The following is a 22,495-nucleotide window of genomic DNA, read 5'->3' as shown; positions in this document are numbered from 1 at the left end:
ATTTTCGGTTTTAAATACAGGATAAACTGTGTTTGACCTTATTACGACTGAACTGAACAGATCTTAATGAAATTTTAAATGAAAGTAGATCATCTTCACTTCAAGAACCGGGAAGGATAAATACTAGGAAGAATATAAAATATATGAACATATTAACTTGAGAAAAAAATTAAAAATTGTATTTATTGTATATTTTAAAGTTAATAACCGATTTTTTTATCATTTTATTATTAAACATGCATTATAATTTTAAGAATCAGTATAATATATTTTTTTTCATATTGAAAAGCTACTACAGGTCTTAAACACAAATACGCAGTGGCCAATATTTTATAATAATAAAAATAATAATAAAATGTGTATTGTTCTGTTATTAATAGAATTCTCATTAGACTGCATATTTTTACGATATGATATGTTAGTCATAATACTCAATATTCATGCCTTTTATCTAAACTTGCATAACATGTTTTAAAATATAAAGCTATATAATTTATAACAAGTGGTCTTGGAAGACAAGTAAAGTACTTTATATATTAAACATACCTTTTACTAAAAATATCTTCATTTTTTATTTTTTTAAATACATCAAGTAATGAAAAAAATAAAATATTTTTTAAATATTTGATGTAGGTTAAAAATATTTTTTATTTGTCGTGGTCAATGTCGACCTGAAATTCTAACCTTACAATGTTACAATTTGTATAGAAAAATATAGCTACAAGGTATTCTACAAAACAATGAACTTAAATACAGTATATTTTTTCTTAAAAACTCAAAGTCATAAATAGTATATATTATTTATTATTAATATTATTCTTACCTGAATGTTAATATAATATAATGTACTTTATGTATTTGCTTTGCTACAATTGTAAAGAAATATGCAATAAAGTAATGAAAGTTCACATATAATTGCTGTTATAACTCTTAAATCTGTGATTATTATTATAAAAATGCAATTCAATAAAATTTTAATTTTTTGAAGATTTTTTATTTATTCCTTTATTGAAGGACTGCACTAATGCTGTTGGCCGCAGCTTGCTTTTATAGCTTATTTATTCCATTTATGACATTAAATACAAATATTCCGCTCTCTCCGTGTTAGATCTTGATTTCCGTCATTATTTAACCGACTAGTCAAAGATATATGGAATTATTGTAATTTCTGTAGGTACCTTAGTATAATTTTTAAATATCTATAGGCGTGTTCAGCCCACTAAAAAATCGATTTCAATCAATCACATTATTAGGGATCGAATGAAATTAACCTTCAGGTAACACATCATAAAAATACATGCGAAATAAGTACCGCCTGTTTATTTTTTTGTAATTGGAATAGCAAACAAGCTATCGGCTTATATCTTGTCTGATGAGTATGAGTTGCGCATGAGTGGTAGAATAAATGAAAATTAAGTTTATTTGAATAAACATTATTTCTATTTCAACCTTTGAAGAGCCAACTTAACTTTATATGAGTATGTATTTGAGATGCGAATATGTTTCTTAGGCAGTTTTTGTAATGTGCCATAGAATATTTCCAACGTATGCCGGTTTAACCCTTTTTTTTTTTTTAACTGCCTCATGGAGCGCTGCCGACCCCGGACTTGTCTGTGTGACTTTACTCACTAAAAACTCCATTCCATATTAAAAATATATATATATATATAAAAGTGGGCGAAAGGGGATTGTTCGTAATGTGGACTAATAACCACCATTGCTAGCAATGTACCATGTCAGGTGGACCTCCACGTGGTGCCCCCTGGAAATCATGTTAATAAATTCATGGTAAATTTACCACGATGGGCTTACTGACATAACCTCATGCTCATAATATCATCCTCCACTGGGTCTCCGCTAGCGTAAACTGTTAGCGCAGGCGGGTGCACCATTCCATTATCATCCATGAAAAAAATACTGTGTTTTATTTGGTAAAATATGAATCAGTCAGTGTACTATTTAGAAATTATTATTATCACGTTTTTATCATACAGTAACGTGTAATAATTTAGGATACAATGAAACATATTTCAAAATCATATTTTAAGAAGTGTACTGTAGGTCCATCCTGCTTTTACATTTGTCGATTAGCAATCACATTAATAATTGGTAACATATTCCACACTAAAATATAATGCAAGTGACATACAGGCCAACTGTATTCAATAAAATATTATGGGGAAATTGATACACATTTTGTATGTATAATTGTAATTACATGTTACAGCCCACTAATAGCAACATACTCGTAATCATGTGCATAATCGTGTAAATTTATAGGAAGTACTTGAAGCAATTAGTCTAATAACATGTTCGAAGACTTGTATTGTGGGCGTTAATGCGAGTCGTGGTAAAGCCTATATGCATGTAATTCCAACACATTTTCACATTATTATTTACGCATCACTACACAAAAACAACGATTATAGATGTTCTATTAATTGTACAGCACTGGTTCCAAATTACCCTCTTCATTTAATTTCAAAGTTCTAAGACGCATTGTATAACGCAATCGATTAATTTTTATATATGCTAATGCATAATTTACAACTTCTTCTAAAGGTCTTCTCAATAAATTATGGAAATGTTTAACTGTAAGGTATGCTGTGTTGTATATAAAGTGATGAGTGTAACCATCTGCAAACTCATTCAATAATTCTTTCCATCGTATGTCATGCCACACTGCATATGTAGACTTCTTTAATCTGTAAATAGCACTATAGTTACATGTTTATCTCATATTTATGAATACTATTACTGGCTATCAGCTTGACGTACCGTTTACAATTATATATATTTAAATAAATAAAAAAAATCTACATACATTTTAAAAATACGTTTTCTCAGCGCTCTCATAGTTATATATTCTTTAACAAAAAGCTGGTTATGAAGTTTAAATTCCCAAAAGGCTTGTAAATAACGGTAATGCTGCCCCATATCCTCTTCGAGTCTCAACCAAATGGACACGTCTATTTTCTTATACTTAAGCTCTTCCACAGAGCAGTTTGAATACTCCATCAATAACTTTAAAAACTTAGTTGCCAATGGCAATGTCCATTTTAATTTTTCTCTCTTTTCCGGTTTTCCTGCAAATTTATTATAACATTTTTACGTAATGGTCAATAATAGTCTATGGTCCGCGAGCCAGCAACAAGTCAAGGTGACTAATTTCTAGCTCTATTATTATCAATACACCAATATAAAACAATACACCATAAGTTTAAATTCCGTTTCAGTTCTTGTTTAGGAAATTTATTTCTACAAATAAATTACTTTATTCAGGGCGTACTAGATGATCGCGCTCTACAAATGTAAAAGGCGCTATTAAGTTGTTAATATTGTTTGCATGACGTTAATGTCATATAGAATGTTTAAATACAAATCTTATCATGCTTATTAAGGTATGATTTAATATAAATAATGCCATGTTTTTTATATATAGGTCTTCAGAATCTGATCCTGGCTCGCAGCCCAATTGGTTTATACGACTTCTAAACAACCCTTGTAAACAATTATAGCGAACAAAACAAAAACAAATAGGACAAAGCAACAAATTGTTAAAACCTGAAACTTACATGTCTCTACATACCATCAATATTATAGCCTAATCTTTTATAAATTCCTCGTGGCTCCCGCCCAAGCACTTTAGATAATATTATTACAGCATTTTTAGGTTGATGTCGAAAGCAAATTTCCATAATATTTTCTTCTAGAGGAGTATAATCGCCCTTCACAGGACCACCGTAATGAGTCATAACGTGCCTTAATATTTGGTATAGATTTCGTTTCACTCCCCGCGCCAGGTACGATATTACAAAATGTCGGACATATTCCTCGCTGACATATTTTGATTTTCGTTTATTTCTCCATCGTGCGAAACAGATGATCTTGTCGGGAACGTCATATTTCTAGTAAAAAAATAATATAATTATGACTATCTTATTAATTCATATTATAAATGCGAAAGTTTGTGACTATGAATGAATGCTTATTACTCTTTCACTCAAAAACTACTGAACGGATTTTGATGAAAGTATACAGTAATATAGCTTATACATCAGATTAACACATAGGCTATAAATTTCATGCGGATGAATCCGCGGGCACAGCTGATATTACATATTATAAATACTTCTCTACGATATTTTTCTACCTCAATAAATATACGCTAGGAACCTCATCCTCATGTGTGCTTGTAGAGGAAGGTATCCATTAAAACATATTTGAATAAGTTAGAGCCTTTTTAATGTCAAACTGCTATTATTATTTTAGAGATTTATGACTATAAGAAAAGTATTATTAATAACTCTTGATAAAATACATAGCACTATTTAAGGCTAAATTAAGCAGAGCTTGTACTAAAAAACTAACACCTCTCAGTGGAGTAATTTATATGGAGCATGTTGCGGCCCGCGTTTAGCCGACAAAGTCCTCACCTTCACCTGAGAGGGCTTGTGCCCCGATGCCCTAATCCCAGAGATTTGCTGAGTCCCATCACTCTCTTTCCCATCTGATCTCCCCACCCTGTCTACCTTTCCTCCTGCCTCGTATTAGACATCCGCTAATTCCCCCATTTTGAGTTCCAGCAAATGTCAGGGGCGCGGGGCGGATGTTAACCCATATTTTACTCAACAGCTTAAGTAACTGCCTTGTTTGTAGAATAAAAATCACAAAAGAGTATATATATATGAATAGAAAGGTTGTGTTTTAAATATTCAGATGTTAGGGACATCACTATATTTATGTTCTACTTATGTTTATGAGAAAGACTATCTACCTTCAAGAGGCTGAAAAATCTTCACTGAGGGTTATTGTCCCCAGGTTTGATGCTGGGGAGAAAGGGCTCGCCCCGAGGCCCCAATCTACACTCCCCTAGGGGAATTTTCATTTTGTAACTATTTCTACATTTAAATGAAAAACTTCAGTAATGAATGCTCATAAAGAAAACAGAATATTTATCTATCTGTAGAATATTTCTAGCTTCGTTATCAATGCACACAGGTGGAAACTATTTATGTACCCTGAATAATCAAATTATACCTTTCTAAATATCAAAATATACCTTTCTAAATTTTGTCCAATTTTTATGTATACGATCAATCTCTTCTTTGGTCATGCTGCCAGTACAAAATGTTTCATCGGGTATTTCATCTGGTTCCTTCACTGGTCTTGTCAAACATTTTGTTTGTTGATACCATGGTTGTGGCCATGTGATTTCTTCATTTTCCAATTTATATAGAAGCAACTAAAAAATTAAATAAGTAATGAATGTAAACTAAAAAATGAGATTTGTAATGTTAAATTATTCTTTGTTTCTTTTTTCTTTAATGCACAATATAACTTGTACAAAGGCGAGCTTAATGTCATATGGCATTCTCCACCAGCAAACCTTTAGGTATACAGAGAGTGCTGTTGGGCAATTATATATAGTTATTCGGAAAACAATCACAAAGTAAGTAATAAACATTAAATAATATATATTGAATGCAAATAAATATACACATATATTAATATAAATAGTACCTAATATTATATGTATACATAGTTAGAATTATTTAAATTAGTATAAGTTTAATTTATGTATAAGTTTTAATTCTCAAAAACTAGAACCTACCAACAGTGGTCTGCACGGGTAACTCATTCTCATCTATTCCAGATGCCAAGGAGCTTGTTCTGTAAGCTGTTTTAGTGTTGTAGGGTGCAATTCAGGCAGTCAAAGTACAGGATTAAAGGCATGATTAGCATCACCTGATAATGTGATGTCTATAGTGCTGTTCATGTATAAGGCAATAGTTACCACTTATTGTTAAGTGAGCCATCAGGTTGTTTGCCATTGCAATTTCCATAAAAAACTTGAAATCCAATTTAATTAATGCAGTATTTTGTCACTTTAGTACAAAAGTATGATGGCTTTCTTAGCTTAATCTATTGAAAACAAGTCCATATTCAGGATGCAGACATTATTAAATATTAGGAAAGTATTATGAAATTAAAGATTTATGAGTTATGGATGCATTTTTACTCCTTAGAAAAGGCACCAAAATTGAAGAACCAACAACATCACAAAGTATTTTGTGACATTCATCATCAACTGTGCCATCAGTTTATTCCTCATGACAAGTAAAAAAAAAACATTAACTGCAACATATGTCATCATTTAAATAGGATGTGAGGATGATTTAACAGACTATTAATCATATTGATTGGAACCATGTCAAACAAATCAGCAGTCAGGACATCAACACAAATTGAGGCAATGTGTATTTTACATTACAGACTTGTACATTAATACCATTGAATAATTACATTCAGTTTTGTAGTTTTTAAGATATATTCAGAGCCATTTGGCCTATCACCAGACCAGTTTGACCACCATGATAAAATCACCTGGAATTTAATATAATGGTTTCAAAAGCACTGCGTGCAGGTCAACCTGACATAGTACACGGTCATTAGTACCCATTACTAACAATTCCCTGCCCCTTCTCCAATATTGACAGGCTTGTTCATTAATTATATTTTTATGTTGCTGATATGTTGGTACCATTAGCAACATACTGAAAAGATATAGTACTATTTTCTTAATTAATGAACTAGGCTTTACACACACTAGAGATGGAAAGAGAAAACGGGAAGGCAGACAAACTAATGGATTGAAGTTACCCGTGGGCACAAAAAGAAGAGATTGAAATAGGAACAAACGAAAGCCATTAAATTAGAGATATAATATAAAAGATTTTAGTTTATATTCCACAAATTATTAATTAAGTAATTTCAGATTACAGGGCTTTATTATTATTATTATAAGACACTAGGTCGGTGGCTAGTATGTTATAAATTATTGGGATAATCAAACCAATAACTATAATAACAATTCCAAAAATCTCTCTATTGAATGGATAATTAAATTTTGTTAGCTTGTTACAAATCGTTATACCTCCATAAAAGCGTTGTCTTCGTTTTCAAGATCTTCAAAATAAATTTTAATAATATCCATACAAGCAGGGTCACTGGTGTCCATGTATTTTATATGTTTCTTTAATTCTTTGAGAGACATTTTAGTCATAGCTATTTGTTTTGGTTTTGAGGTTAATATAAAATAAAAACAGCGGTGTTCCGAAATATTCGTATTTCGTAATATATCTTTAAATAAATGTAAGTATTGGAATTGTTCTGTTCTATGTATGCAATTAAAATTAAGTAAAAGTAGCGATTATTTCAATTAAATAATCTGTGAAAATAAATATTCAAAATCACAAGTGCAGCCCGCGGATATTGTTCTATGCGCACGAGTTATCTATGCGCACGAGGTTCTAGTCACAGAGTACTTTATTGGTTCTAATAATAGTAGTAGTGGTATATTTTATCCACAAGTGGATAGGCAAAGGTACGAGACCATACAGCCTAATCTTCAGTAGTATTTCCATGAAATTCAGTAATTCTTTTCATTAATTATAAGTTTGTGTTAAGTTCATGTATGTGCCCATAATTGAAATGTTTATAATTCTCCGATAGTTGCTATGATAAAGTCGTAAATTGGTTTAAAAGTTGCAGTGCATTTGAATAGTTCTTGAAGCGATGGCGGAATAATCTTATATAGTTCTTGAAGCTTGGCAATGAGCAAAATTCTGTTTAAATTGAAGGCCGGCAATCAAAAAATATATGTTCTAATATTTAATTTTCGTTACTAGAGCATAAAAGACAAATCGGAGAATTAATGATCTTCATTACCGAATGAAGATTTATGCACATTTACACCGGTAAATGTGCATTGTATTTACAATGTCCAAATCGCAGTCGACAAATTTGAGTATAAAATGTTTTCTCTAAAAATATTTTTCCCTGAATAAACCAGGGTTTTTTGCCAACAGTACTGTTTATCCCTGTATACCAAGTACCTTTATCTTTGGTAGTACGTTTGCAATCTTCTTCCCAATTTTTTAATAAGTTTTTCCTATATTACAGGAATTAAATATTAATATTGTAATTGACTTGAGTTAAGGACCAAGGTAAGAAAAACTCATTATTTACAGACGGTTCTAAAAACGAATCGAGAACATCCTTTGCTCTAATCTATTGAAAAACTGTCAATAGATTGGGTGGCGAGTCTAAAGGTAATCTATTTTTACAAGGTAATCTATAAAACCAATTATTCATTACCTATTATATGAGCTCTCATTGGAGTGTTATGTCACACACATTTGTGTGCCGGTATCCAAGTAAATATAATTTATTTTCCTTTATTAAACAAAACAGTCCATAGTTCTTTAATTTGGTACTAATAATTCAGTTTCTGAATTCTGAGGATGGCAGTTCTTCGAAAAAATGCATTGTTAATTAATACTATAATATCGAAGTAATGACTAGGCAGTATGGACCATGCTCTACGCCTGTACAATTTGGAACAATTAAAAAAAAACAACAAAAATATTATTGTTAAAAATTATTTTTATTTGTAGTATATCTAGTATTGAACCCTTGAATAGTATATTTTTTTGTATTGACTATTAAGATTTCTTTAAATTGTTTATTATGGACGACAAAAAGAACAAAACTCTTCAAGAAATAATAGACAGCGACGAAGAGTTTGGGGGTGCGTAGCTACTCATTGTTTTTTTTTTATTAATTATTTCCACTGTATTGAACTTAACTGATCGACTTGTATTGTAAACCTATTTTGAGCATTGAGGAGATCGTTAACAGTGGGCTAGAGCTAGTGCTTTATTGCTAGTAATGCCTGCTAGGTCGACCTCCACACGGTTCGCCCTGTAAACCATTATTTTTAATTCCTGGTGAATTCGCCACATAGCTAACTCACCTGACTTCATACTTATCCGATCAGCGACACAGATGCCGCGCTAGCATATATTTTTGTTAGTGGATGATAATGGAATGGTGCACCCGCCTGCGCTAACGGTTTACGTTGGCGGGGCACCAGTGAAGGATGATAAGATGAACATGAAGTCAGATCAGTTAGCCCAACATGACAAATTCACCGGGAGTTTATCACAATGGTTTTCAGGGGGAACCGCATGGAGGTCGACCTGACATGGTACATTGCTTCTAATGGGATCATTAGTCCACATTACTAACAATCCCCTCCCCCCCATATATTGTAGCCAGGAGCACCATTGCATTGTCATTCATAGACATAAACATACTTTACATTGTGACTATGTAGACCACTGGTGAACTGGTCAAGTTTTGTTTTGGTAACTTACCCAAATATATACTTTTTGTATGTATACTATATATACATATATGAAATAGTTGGTGATTAGTAAATATGGCCCCATTACTTGCAATGCACCATGTCAGGTTGACATCCATGTGCTACACCCTAGACTTATATCTAGCACTGATATCACACTAGCACATATGAAGTACCAGTAGAAAATAACGGGATAAGGATGATGATGTAATGGCAAAAGATGACTATTTTCTCATATAATTGGTATTGTAACAAGCCAATGGCCCACTTGATTGTAAGTGGTCACCATTTCATCATTTATATACTAAAACTATATATCAATATAAATGCTTAAACTGTTTGGTCCTTGGTATTGTTTAGTTTGTACTGGAATGGTGTCTTTCATCTAATAATAATTAATATTAAAATTAAAAAGATAATGTTACCATATTGCATGAATACTAATAATAATGATATCTACTAATGTTTCAGACAATTACTATGAAGTTCCTGAAATTCCTGCATATAAACTAGACTGTCGATTTGAACCCATTCAATTTCCATGGTTGACCAAATATAAAGTTAATAAACTTGTGAAAAAACTTAAAGTGGATACACTGTTGTCTGGAATCAATGAAGAAACATTTCAAGAGCAAACTAAAAATCTGAAACCGGGAGAGAAAATGCTAGTCACCAATGCAATATTGAGTGAAGATGACATATATTGCCTAAAATGCATTGAAACTGTCAGTTCTGATGCAACTGTACTTTGGCTTATAAATTTTCTAATGTACAAAGACATTCAATCCAATTTTAAATATTATAAAAGGTGTTTAGTGGACAAGTACAATAATAACTTCATGCTCAACAACATATTGCAAGACAATAGCACTAAAAGATTTAATTTTGAATTCAGAGTGGTAAATGTACAATAATAAATTAAGTGTAATTTTTATAATATAAATAATAAATAATATATAGTTAAATGAAATCTGACTATATTTTAGGCTATACTAAATACATACAAACTAGTAACTTTAATTATCAGGTAAAAAATCAATAAATAAGTATTGTTATTAAAGCATTAATTACTGCTGATTGCAAAATATCATAAAATTATAATAATATATTTTTTATACTTATGTTGTGTTTACCTCTATTAAATTACCTCCCCTTTACTGCAGCACTACATTAGTATAACATGTTTTGGCAAAGGATACTTTTTCAATAGTTCTCCTTACCTGTACATTCCATAATTAAGGCACCTATTTTTACGCATAGAGGTATGCTACAAGGTTGGAACCTCGGTGACCTTTGTATTTTTTTTATGGATAACGTAATAATAGTTGTCCTATCGCAATATATTTTTTATGTATTTAATAATAACAAATATATTTATCGGTACATAGTTAACATTAAAACCAATAGAAACATTTGTATTCATAAGTATGCTTGTGTACAAACAATGTATACCAAAATATGGGAAAATAAATTACTGCGTCAAACCTCTACACCAGCAACTGTATCAAAGGTACATGCTTTTGTAAATTTCTGAAGCTATTGTTGCATTACTGATTTCACTTTCAGCTTAGGCTTAGTAGTCGTAAACAGTCATATATTGTATAATCAATTTTCGGTTCCATTCCGTACCAAATATATTGTAAAGTATATAGTGATACCAAGAGGCATATCGATGATACGCTATCAAATGATATCTGTTAGTAACACAACAACGCAAATTTACACAAAGCAAGTAGATAGTGTTATTTCTGTTTAATCTGTATGCCAAACAGAATGTCCACCAAAGCCAGGCGGCAATCGTCGCCTATTTAAAGAACACAACCAACCACTACTCCTGTGGTATTCTTTAATGCATAGCCTGGAATGGCTATGCATGATAACATGTTTGCCTTCGAAATTTTACTGCTAATGGCACCAGGAAAAAATGGGTGTATTGAAAATTATAAATCAAAATAATTTAAATATATGACTTTCGGACAAGTCTTGTTTCCAGAGGTAACCTTGTGGAGGTCAACCTGTCCTGGTATATTGTTACTACGCCCCTAATAACAATCCTCATTACTAACAATGTAACCCCTAGTAAGTCTACATGACTACAAGAGATCATTTGCATATGAATGTTTATATATTCCATATTCATTCTTTTACAAAATTAGAAATCATTAAATCGTCACGTTTGTTATCACAGATGGGATAATCAGAGATATCGTTAACTGTCGTGTCATGTGGAATTGAACTCTAAGCTTGATTTTGGTTTGTAAACGGCGTTTTTTTCGCCGAAACTAGAAACTTTTTGCCACGTACAACCACATTGTGGAATCACCTTCCAGCAATAGTATTTTTGATCCAATATTGAAAGCTTCAAGAAAAAAGCTTGTCTTTTTAAAAAGCCGGCCACGTACTTGTAATACCCCTGATGTTACGGGTGCTGATGGGCGAATTACTGACCATGAGTTGAGCAACAACCTATGTACTAAAAAGTCGTAGTCAGTTTATTGATGGTGATTGTTAAATTTGAACTTACGACTTCTTGGATGTGAGTTGGGGTAATAAACAGCCAGGCAAGGACTCTCTTAATGTATAATTACCAAAATAATTTATTGCCTATTAAAGTTGAGAACAAAAAGCAATATTAATTATTAAATACGTATAATAAGCAGAATAAAAAGATTACAATCAACAATATGCTAAGCAACGACATCGTCATCGATACACAGACAATTAGGTCGTATATCTACAAATTATACTCCTAACATTGCCTCCTATAAGACAATTGATTATCAATTACAGTCGTTAGTTTTGTTTTGATATGATTTTTTATTATAATCATATAAAAAGTAATATTTAAAAGTCAGAGATAAAACCATTACCTTTGTTTTTTGAAGCCCTTCTAATTAAAAAACTAAATTATTTTCCTTAAGATAAATTTTATTATAGTAACAATTATTGATAAAATAACAAAATAATCAAAACACTTATTTTAAGTTTATTTTAACTACCAACTTTTCAATTACGATTTTATTGTATCTGGTACGTAAATTTATATAATATAGATGTATTAACTTTTTTTTTAATGGAATGTTTTTTTTTGCACCATCCTGCAAGTTATTGTGCCTCCTTTTCAATATGTTCTAGGAATCCCTTGGAACATCTCAATGACTGCTCGTAACATTTTTCAAAACCTTTGGAATCACTATCCTAAAAATAGAAAATAAAATATTTTTGTTTAAAAACCCATACAAATATATATTAAGTTGTAGTAGAAGCTAAGAGACATTATAGTCGCGCCATCTATTGACGACTAGGCGCAAATAACTACAAATGGTTTCACTTCGACACAATTCAAATAAACGCAACATCATAGTTTGTACCATTGTAATAAAATTATATAAAAATAATAAACGATACTGAGAGGAAAGGAAGGGTCATTTCAAACACATTATTTTATATTAAATAGATATACATACATACAGAGTACATAGAAACATCTATAGTTTAGTGTTTTTTTAGTTAAATAGGTATAATAGATCAATGTTTTACTTTTATGAATACATTACAACTATAGTCAAATCATACAATCCTATATAAAATTTTTACTTACATAATAAGGATCTCTAATGATGCGGTCACCTTGAGGATCAAAATCTCCGAACAGAAGAAGTTTTGCTTTACTATCCTTTGGGGCTCTCTTATTAAGATCTTTCATATTTGCCTCATCCATACCAAATATGTAATCATAATAGTTGAAATCTTCTTTCGTTATCTAAAAAAACTTTTATTTCAGCATCCCACTTACAGTACAGAAGATGAAAGTATTTATAATAATTTCTTACATAAATGTTTACTTTAATCAGTCTTAGTTTAAATATTTTACTATAAATTAACTATAGTATATATTATTTATAAAGAACATAGTAAAATTATAATAATGAACAATCATGCTACTATTAATAATAATAATTAGAACCATATATATTGTATGTGTTGTAATTGCAAGAAGAAATATAGTAGAAAATAAAAAACAAAAATGTATTGAAAAGTGCAGAATAAAAGCTTCTTTATCTTTATAATATATTAAAAAGAGTGTGGAAAACATAATCACACTGTCTCGTCTATATTAAATTTTATTGTTTGTAGTATTGTACTTCAAGACAGAACAGTCTAATAAACTTACTTGTCTTGCTTGATTATTATATGGAACATTGTGTTTTTTCATGGTATCCAAAGCTCTCCAATCTGGTGGATTACCAACATGCCATCCTCCTATTGCGGCACTATCAATTTCCCATTGATCACACAAGTTTAGATCATTAACAGTTTTTTGAAATACTCCTTCTGCTATTGGAGAACGACATATATTTCCTGTAAAGTAAATTATAATTACTTAAAGTAAGTAAATCATAATTAATTATTAATTATATTATTCAATGATGTTTTCCCTAAGGAAAGGTAGATTATATTTTTAAACAGGTATAAACAAATAGCGTAGTTTAAGCATAGAGGAAGATTTTTACTAATATTATGTATATTAGACTATGATAAGATGTATCTCACTGTCATGTCAACTAATGTCTTATCCAGAGCTTCTAGAAGCTTGCTTCGAAGGCTGTGTTCACATTAAAGGATGAGCACTTAAAATAAATAAGAAGTCCCTAGGCAAAATTTTGTTATGAGACAGTTCATTCTGGTTACAAGTAACCAGATGTATTCTTGTTATTTTTAATATATTATCTTAGATTGGTGCTTCAACAGAGGAAGGAATATTCCTCCCCATTGTTTAGGTGACTAATTATATTTTTGTTTCAAATTACCTGAATTTCAAAAAATCTTTAAAAAAAATCTAACTCGACGAAGTCGCGGGAACAGCTAGTATTAAATATAATCTAACTTCAATGACAGGCAATCTAAAATCTTTTGTTTGAAAGAAATAGTTACATTTATGTCGGAAACCTGTTTGGCTCCAATATTTAATCTATTTCTATATTTAAATTGCTTCAGCTATTTAGGTTCAGATTTATTCTGATATTTTGTTATAGAATTAGTCGGTATATCACTTACCTAAACAAATGAAAAGAGCTTTTTTCTTATTGCAAGACATTGTTAAAGTTATTTGAGTACGTAAAGTAATATCACTATCAATAAAATAAAAAACTGAAATCACTCTCAACTGGAATGAAAATATTATATTTTTGTCTGTAACTTCTGTTTTTCGTTGCCCCGAATGCCACAGTGACTGTGTTCTGTCCAAATCTCGGATATCAAAATGCTATTAACATATCTCGAGGGTAGTCTGCTTTGGTATATTTATTTTACTCTTTGATTTTCTGTCATAGCTTTTAATTGTCAACGAACTACTGCTCTATGTATATAGGCAATCGACTTTCCACATCCATCGATGGCGAACGAAATCTTATTTTTTATTCATGTGGGATCAATGCTATCTATACATTAGTATAGATAGTATTGATTCCACTGTCTAAATGTAAAAGCTTAACTGTAGCACGAGAACATAGACTACCTTTAATCTCAAAATGTGACAAAATCACGGGTAAAAAGTAACGGATTAAAAGGAAAACTTATAAAGTTTTTTATAGTATCCCCAAAAATGTACTTGGAATGAGTGGATTTGAATTAGTTTGTAATTTATTTTTTTTAGTTTATGTAAATAAAATAAAAAAATCTATGTACAACTAATAAAATAGTTTGTTAATTTTTGGAACTAATAGGTATTTTCAGATTATTCGGCATTATCTCTGGTTTTGTTATCTGTTAGCTATTTTTTTATTTGCAGTTACAGCTTATTAGGGTTTTCCCCCAAATTTGGATACAATCAAAGAGTAAAGTAAATACCAAAGGAATACAATGCAGCATGGCTCTAACAACCGGTAACGCCTTTGTCTGTGCGAGACTTTAGAAGCGGCACTTTTAGTTATCAAGTTTATTTATACTTCAAGATTTGACTGTAAATATCAAAGTAAAATAGTGTAAAATTTACATATTGACTCAAATATAACGAAAAGAAAGAAAGAAAAATATATTTATTTGGCGCATACGAAACATGTAAGAAGTATATATTATTTTTGTTGTACCAATATGTTGTACAACAAAAATAAATGAAATAATTGTCAGGTTATCATTATTGGGACATTTTTTCTTAAATAATCCAAGTTTGTGGGAAAGTATGGAAGTAAGACAGTAATCTAGCAACACTGATTATTTATGTAATATTTTTTAAATTTTGAATTGTTTTTGAGGCTTGTTACAAATCATTCAGTTTATTTATTTTATATATTTATATAATAACTTAGACAATTCCGAACCTGAATGTAATTTATTTTTTATTAGAGTGCGCAAAGAAATGGCTTTTCGATCAATTTGTAGAACACTTAACCGCGTTCAAAGTCCTCTTCTAGTGTGGGACAATATTTTCGATTGCAATGGAACTGATATTATAGTGTGTATTACGGGTAATCCAGGAATAACAGACTTCTATGTAGAATTTGGTTCCGAAGTACATAAAAATACGGGACTTCCTGTATGTGTCATTGGTTAGTGGATTTTATTTTTTGCTACAAGTTAGATAGCAGCTTATCATTGATAACCATTTTAATCAGATATATGTTGATGGAGTAGGTATAGAAATTAAGATTATTTGTGCGATCAATGATTTTATTGACAGACTTTAATATATCCATTTTCGTCCTTTGCAAGTTTTCCATTTGTCATAAATTTCGCAGATTTTCTGTCTCCATTTTGCAATCTAGCACAATTTTTTACTTGATGATAATTTAATGATGCACCAGCCTGCGCTGGGCTGAATTGTTATGAGCCTCATACTCTCACTTCTGTCACAATACAAAGAAATTAATGTAACTTAAAAAATATATTATTATTACTTTACTCTTGGTCCAGAGCCAGTAGCAAATTGAGGACTCTTTGTGGCATAATAGTTAAACCAGGATAATTACATTGCCATGCTTTTTACTTTCTTATTTTAGTTACTCAGTACATTTTTTTAAAAAAGTTTACTATTCTTAGTACAATATTAAAAAGTAAATTTATAACATTCTTAATATTTATTGGAAAATTAATAATAATATAATTTTTATGTATAAATATGGTATTTTTCAATAAAATGTTTATTTGTTGTTGTTCTACATGCAATATGCATGGGCAGTGTTGGAAGTGTTGGCAGTAATTTATTAATCATGAATTGTATTAATTAATTGATTACATTAATTAACATCCATTCAAGAAATTCACCTTAAAGTGGAATAATGAACAGTGTCTTTCAAGTAATTTATGCAACTTGACTTTTGCCTTGACTGTGCCTATCCATATAAGGGGTTTGATCAAAATAGACATTATAGAAAGTTGTTAGTGTTGGTATACCCATTTTATCTATTTCTGTCCCTAAGCAGCTGCTTGTTTCTGACAAGAGAAATAGAAAAGGTCCACTTTAGTCATATTTGTATATAGTTAATCAAATAATCATCAGAGGTTAAGAAAGCTTGTCTGGTAAAGTTGTAAAGGTTAGCTGCGACCAACAGCATTGGGGTAGTCCAAAAAAAAAAGAAACATGTGAAGAGTATACCACACTATAGTGTAAAAAATATCTGAAATACTATAGGGAATCTGTTTACTCTTCACATTTTGCTTCTTTACCTCATTTTTATGTTAACTTTAATTATATTACTTCTGGAGTTTGCCAAAGTTTTGAAAACAAAGTCAATGTTAATATTGTTGCCTAGACCATGATTGATCACCCGACCATATCAGTCACTCGTAGGAGTCGGGATATTAATCCACATTTTCAACAACAAGACCATGTATGGGTGACAGACGGAATTGTTAGTAATTTGAAAACCGTGTCTCCATTGCTAGCAGTGTATGTATATTGCTATAGATATAATACTCCTGCATATGTCAGGTCGACTTTTACAGGGTTACCCCTAGAAACCATTACGGTTCCAAGTGAATACCTCACGACAGGCCGACTGACCTGACTTCATCCTCATTCCATGAATTTCTCTGGTGTATGGCTAGCGTTTACTGGAAGGTACTTTGCACAGATTTAAGTCCAACTGCCAATGTTTATATAGGTATCACCTGCTTAGCCAGTGCTTCTTTGTTGCCTAATATTTATAAAAGTATTTTTATACGTTATCGTAATTTTTTATAATGTAGCTGTATTCTCTATACTTAGTCCAGCCATAAGTTCTAGCCATAAAATGCATTTTTTCAAATGTAGTAATGTAATATTATTAAAATTTATATCTACATATTTACTATACATAGGCAGAAGGAAAAGTAAAAAAAAATTAGAAATAATTTAAAAGTTGAAAAAATAAGAAAAGTTTTTATGGCCAGACTAGTTATAATATCAAATATATTTCCTGAAATTCTATCTACTTATTAATTTCTTTAAACAGTAGGAAGTTATTCGGTATACTTGTAAATCTTATAATTACGTGCTACTAAAATAATAATATTGATTCTTTTTGTGTTTAAGGACAAGCTGGACACGATGAACCTGCGAGCAAACCTGACGGAACATTACAAAATGATGATAATTTATACAATCTTAAAGGTCAAGTAGCACAAAAGTTAGATCTTATTAGTAGCCATATAGATAAAAAAAGTAAAATACATTTTATAGGTCATTCTATAGGAGCTTGGTTGATTATTGAATTATTGGAAAAAAATCCCCATTTGACTACTAGAGTTTCATCTGTGACTTTATTATTTCCTACATTACAAAAAATGGCAGAAAGTCCAAATGGAAAACGTATATTCAATTTGGTAAAGACATATCGTACACTAATAAAATTATTGCTAACGCTTCTAGATTATTTACCACTTTTTGTGAAAACATTACTAGTGGATATATATTTAAAATTGAATTCACTCCCTTCTCATTATAGCGATAGAATATTAAAATGCATCAATCCAAATACAATGGATAAAGTTATCACTTTAGCGCTAGATGAAATGGAAACAGTGACTGTATTAAATAAGAGTGCAATTGACAGGTTTAAACATTTAACTTGCGTTATTTACAGTAACAGAGATGATTGGGCACCAATCGAATATTTTAAAGATTTCTTAGATTTTGAACCATCTATTGAAATGAAATTAGTAGATATTAGTCACGCCTTTGTCCTTAAATCTTCAAAACGCGTAGCGGATTTGGTGGTAGACTTTATTAAAACAAAAATTTAATAAACCTACGTAGTAAGGGGATCGGAAATGATTGTTTAATTAATATGTGCAATTTGATTTATTATAAATTGTTACCCATTTATGTTACATTACATGAAAATTATAATATAGGTGTGTGATATATATTTAATAATCTAATTTGAAGAAAATTGATAACATAAAAAATTACATTTACGTATAAATAATAAATATCGTGAAAATATTAGGTAAAGGCATTGACATAAAAGTAAGTTATCTCATTTCGGTTTGGTATAACATGGATAAGAATATATCTTTCGAAAGGGTAAAATATTTTAAATACTTAAGATCCAGAGGGCCAAATTCTATACATAGTTTGGTCACTTTTATTGATATAGCATTGTACATAGGTATGTATATAGCACAGTCGGCGCTGTGCATTGCATAGTAAAGCTAATCCCCAAAACTCGACAAATATTTATTTTCGAAACGAGTCTGAAATGCTGCTTTAGTAGATTTATTTAAATTTAGCGATAAGGAATAATAAGAGAATAAAAAAAAGAAGTAAAGAGAAGGCAATACATTCCATTTTTTAAATTTTATAATTATTCATTTTATAAATGTTTTAAGCCACAATGTAAATATGACGTGCATATTGCATTTAAATAAGTACATAATTTATGGGTATTGTAACAGTTTAATTTATATTCTTAAAAATATGAGTACTTATACATAATAAAATTAATATATACAATTCAGTAAAAATAATAAGTAATGCATATACACAGCATGTCTACTATGTTTCGATATCCTAATTGCATCATACGTTAAATATTAAGGTTTTGGTATATGCGGTCAATACCTATCGTATGGCTTATCATATTGGAAAGCAAGCCTGTGTATGATTCGCGGTATCGCGAAAGGCAAGGCCTAAACACGAATACCGCTATAATTACGCACACTAATTCATTACGGCAATTACTCATGATTGGGGGAAGGGGATTGTTAGTAATGTGTACTAATAAGCTCATCGCTAGCAATGTACCATGTCAGGCTGACCTCCGCGCGGTTCCTCTCCATCGTGTTAAATTCTTGGTGAATTTGTCACGATGGGGTAACTGACCTGACCACATGCTCATCTTGTCATCCTCCACTGGTGCCCCACCAGCGTAGACCGTTAGCGCAGGCGGGTTTTCATTATCATCCACAAAAAAAAAAATTACTCATGATTTACTAGCCCATGGAATGGGCGGTGTATCTATCAGCGAAAATCGGCAGTTTTAAGTGAATATTGCAGTCTTTAGCGTGTGGTCAGTAGTAGTGCATTTGTAGGTATATAAAAAAATATTCCTAGCAAACTTAGACAAAAAATGGGGCGATTCTAAATATGCTTCTTTTAAGTTCGTCTTCGATAGAACAGGACCCCTCCCACCCTTTGTCATAATTTATGACAAGGAGTGGGAAGAGGAACTCTATCCCATTCAATGTATGACCTAATTTATGGATGGTCGCTTACGTAAAATTGGTTTTGTCTTTGGTGTACCACTATATCCTCCATAATTTGGTAGATGTAAATTGAACACAAAATTTCAAAACGTTATAATAATTCAAGCATAAACAATGCAAGTTCATTATTTTGAATGCTTGAATTGTTGCGAAACAACTTTTGGCTATGAACAGATCCAACATGAATACTAGTATCACTTCAGTGGAAAAATAAAAGAGAATTTTATCATCATATGACGATTCATATACAAAATGTAACAACTTCGAACCGCCCATTAAGACATCAGAATGGACTTGACGTCCATAGACATCAATTCTAATTTTCGTATTACTATAAGAATAATAAAGTAAAGATAAAAATAAAAATAAATCTAAATTATATTAAAGCTTAAATCTAGCTATGTACTATAATATAAACTTGTGGATCGCTCATAAAAAATTAGAATCAGCTCTGTGACTTTCAAATAATTCAATAAACAGCGCGCGTCTATTTTTTTTTTACCAGAAGACTAAATTAATATTTATTAATATCTAAATTCTACGTCATCAGACTTCGGTATAAACTTTCAACAACATTTAAGCGTTTTTTGTAAATAATTCGTGCTTATTTTCCATATACAAAAAATGTATTGTAAAAGTAAATGATTTTTTATAGCTACAGTATATTAGCTCAGTGTAAACAAGACAAAATAAATGAAATATGTAAAATGCGAAAAAACAATTTATTTATTTATTTTTACTTTAGATAAATTTTAATATCAGTTTAAAATTGGGATGAGCTAATTAATTTGAAACAAATACCCCATGTTATTGTATGAAAATGCTTAGTCTAAGTATATTTTATTTCATAAGAGTATTAATGTTATTTATATTTTTATAGTTATATTTATTTAAGTACACTGTAGACGCGATTGTATTACGAGTACATATATCACATTCCAATACAAGTATTATTAATAGTAATGAGTCAATTGTATCCAGGTCTAATGTAGATTGTGTTGGATTTGGTGTGGTATTTATGTTTATTTCTATGGTGTGAGTGACAACAAGGACTATGGTGGGTACTTTTAATTAGTGAATGTACCATATACACTCAATTCTTTACAACGGGTAGGTGTATTAATGACCACATGAAGCAATGTAAACATAAAGTATTCTATTTTCCTTGTAATGCAGTGACGTGACATTTACACCAGTGTTGACAATTTTCGGCTTTCACAATATCTTGAGTACCATCTAAAATGTACAGACAAATAAAGGAATTTAATGAAGTAATGTTTACAAAGAATATATTACCATAATAATTCATCATAAATAACAATAAAAATCGGTTTAGGAATAAGTATTTGTAATTGCTTATTTAGACGAATTAACTTACATAAAAACTTCATTTTACAAAATAAATTATGATTTAAGAAATAAACAATCAAAGATTTTTGTCAGAGTGAAAGATCAACTTACTAAGTGAATCAGCAGTCATCACTATTATTCCAATTAATTGAGCAACATGATTTTGTATTAATTTGATTTGTCATTTTACATTAATAAATATTAAAAACAATTTATTTTGTGGTCGCAGACTTTTATAATGCATTGATACGGAATTTCACATCAAATAATTATAAACTATTACGATGGGTGCATATTGGTAATTTGATAGTTGTTTCGATCCGGTTCGAAGGACTACAAATACGTATAGTCTCTCTATGACTCACCCTGATACCAGAAATGATAAATTATTTCAGAAACCATTAAATATAATTTTTTTCACTGATAATTAGTGAATGGTCGTTTTATTGTGGATTGAGAGGAAAAAAGTATGTATAATACATAGAAATATAAGTGTTGGTAGTTATTGAATAGCAATTATGAAATGCACGATTTGTTACTTTGGTGTTCACAACATAAGAGAAAATAGTACCTAATAGATTTAGTATTTAGACCATCTAATACATTGATTTAGATATATTATATCCTCGAACATTATTTTTTATAATCATGTTTGTATTATTGATGTAAAATATCAGTCTTTATCATGAAAATTAAAGTTAATGATTAAATTGGGTTTATGAAAGATGTTATGTATTATTTACAACCCTAAAAACATATCCTTATTCTAAAAGTTACTGCGAAATTATCTGTTGAACTTGGTGCGGAAATGAAGTGTCAATGAGTTCGTCTGCTCATCATAGTATAGTTTTATGTAATGTAAACCACTGAACTCTCAGAGGTTTATATTGCGCAAAACTTACATAAAACATAAATTTCATAAATATATGACATGTCAAGTTTATATATTAATACTAAGAATTATCTGTTTCTGTATTTTTGAAGACGACCTTTTAAAAATTATACATCAAAATGTTCCTAAGTTGTTGAATTTTAGAATGGTTTTGATGGCAATGACGAGCAGACAAAACTTTCATATGAAGCATTACAAACATATCTATTACAATAAGAATTAAGGATTATAAAATATGATTTCGTTTATCTTTTTGAAGCACTAGGTACACTAATGGGATATAAGGCAAAAACAGATGGTGTTACATTAAAAACTTGTTATTGTAGTTTTTACAGTAAACTGTTGAATACAAATAT

At 30.4% G+C, this 22,495-nt stretch overlaps 4 protein-coding genes across 5 annotated transcripts; 2 read left to right on the top strand and 2 right to left on the bottom strand.

The window, feature by feature from the left end:
* Positions 1-1,647: 1,647 nt before the first annotated feature.
* Positions 1,648-7,308, bottom strand: LOC131845981 (uncharacterized). The gene is made up of 5 exons (XM_059195165.1): positions 6,938-7,308; positions 5,063-5,245; positions 3,590-3,908; positions 2,825-3,086; positions 1,648-2,705 (listed from the first exon to the last, which is right to left on the bottom strand). The coding sequence occupies exons 1-5, from the start codon at positions 7,064-7,066 to the stop codon at positions 2,438-2,440; spliced, it is 1,161 nt and encodes a 386-aa protein (XP_059051148.1). The 5' UTR covers positions 7,067-7,308; the 3' UTR covers positions 1,648-2,437.
* A 1,145-nt stretch (positions 7,309-8,453) lies between these two features.
* On the top strand, positions 8,454-10,264 carry LOC131845906 (uncharacterized). The gene is made up of 2 exons (XM_059195059.1): positions 8,454-8,593; positions 9,683-10,264. The coding sequence occupies exons 1-2, from the start codon at positions 8,533-8,535 to the stop codon at positions 10,123-10,125; spliced, it is 504 nt and encodes a 167-aa protein (XP_059051042.1). The 5' UTR covers positions 8,454-8,532; the 3' UTR covers positions 10,126-10,264.
* Positions 10,265-11,777: 1,513 nt separating this feature from the next.
* LOC131845907 (low molecular weight phosphotyrosine protein phosphatase-like) lies at positions 11,778-14,449 on the bottom strand. Its single transcript, XM_059195060.1, has 5 exons — positions 14,446-14,449; positions 14,270-14,413; positions 13,386-13,573; positions 12,813-12,974; positions 11,778-12,409 (listed from the first exon to the last, which is right to left on the bottom strand). Exons 2-5 carry the CDS (start codon positions 14,307-14,309, stop codon positions 12,317-12,319), a joined length of 483 nt encoding a protein of 160 aa, XP_059051043.1. The 5' UTR covers positions 14,310-14,413; positions 14,446-14,449; the 3' UTR covers positions 11,778-12,316.
* Positions 14,450-15,012: 563 nt separating this feature from the next.
* Positions 15,013-19,162, top strand: LOC131845905 (lipid droplet-associated hydrolase). Of its 2 annotated transcripts, none has more exons than XM_059195058.1 (2): positions 15,013-15,096; positions 17,724-19,162. In XM_059195058.1, exons 1-2 carry the CDS (start codon positions 15,081-15,083, stop codon positions 18,431-18,433), a joined length of 726 nt encoding a protein of 241 aa, XP_059051041.1. In that variant the 5' UTR covers positions 15,013-15,080; the 3' UTR covers positions 18,434-19,162. The 2 variants fall into 2 exon arrangements, with proteins under 2 accessions (XP_059051041.1, XP_059051040.1); XM_059195057.1 differs by lacking the exon at positions 15,013-15,096 and adding an exon at positions 15,433-15,759.
* Positions 19,163-22,495: the final 3,333 nt, after the last annotated feature.

Source organism: Achroia grisella, unplaced genomic scaffold (assembly GCF_030625045.1).
Source record: "Achroia grisella isolate CSIRO2021 unplaced genomic scaffold, CSIRO_AGI_Agris_v1 utg487, whole genome shotgun sequence".
NCBI classification, from domain to species: domain Eukaryota; kingdom Metazoa; phylum Arthropoda; class Insecta; order Lepidoptera; family Pyralidae; genus Achroia; species Achroia grisella.
This window is presented reverse-complemented; position numbering and strand designations above follow the sequence as displayed.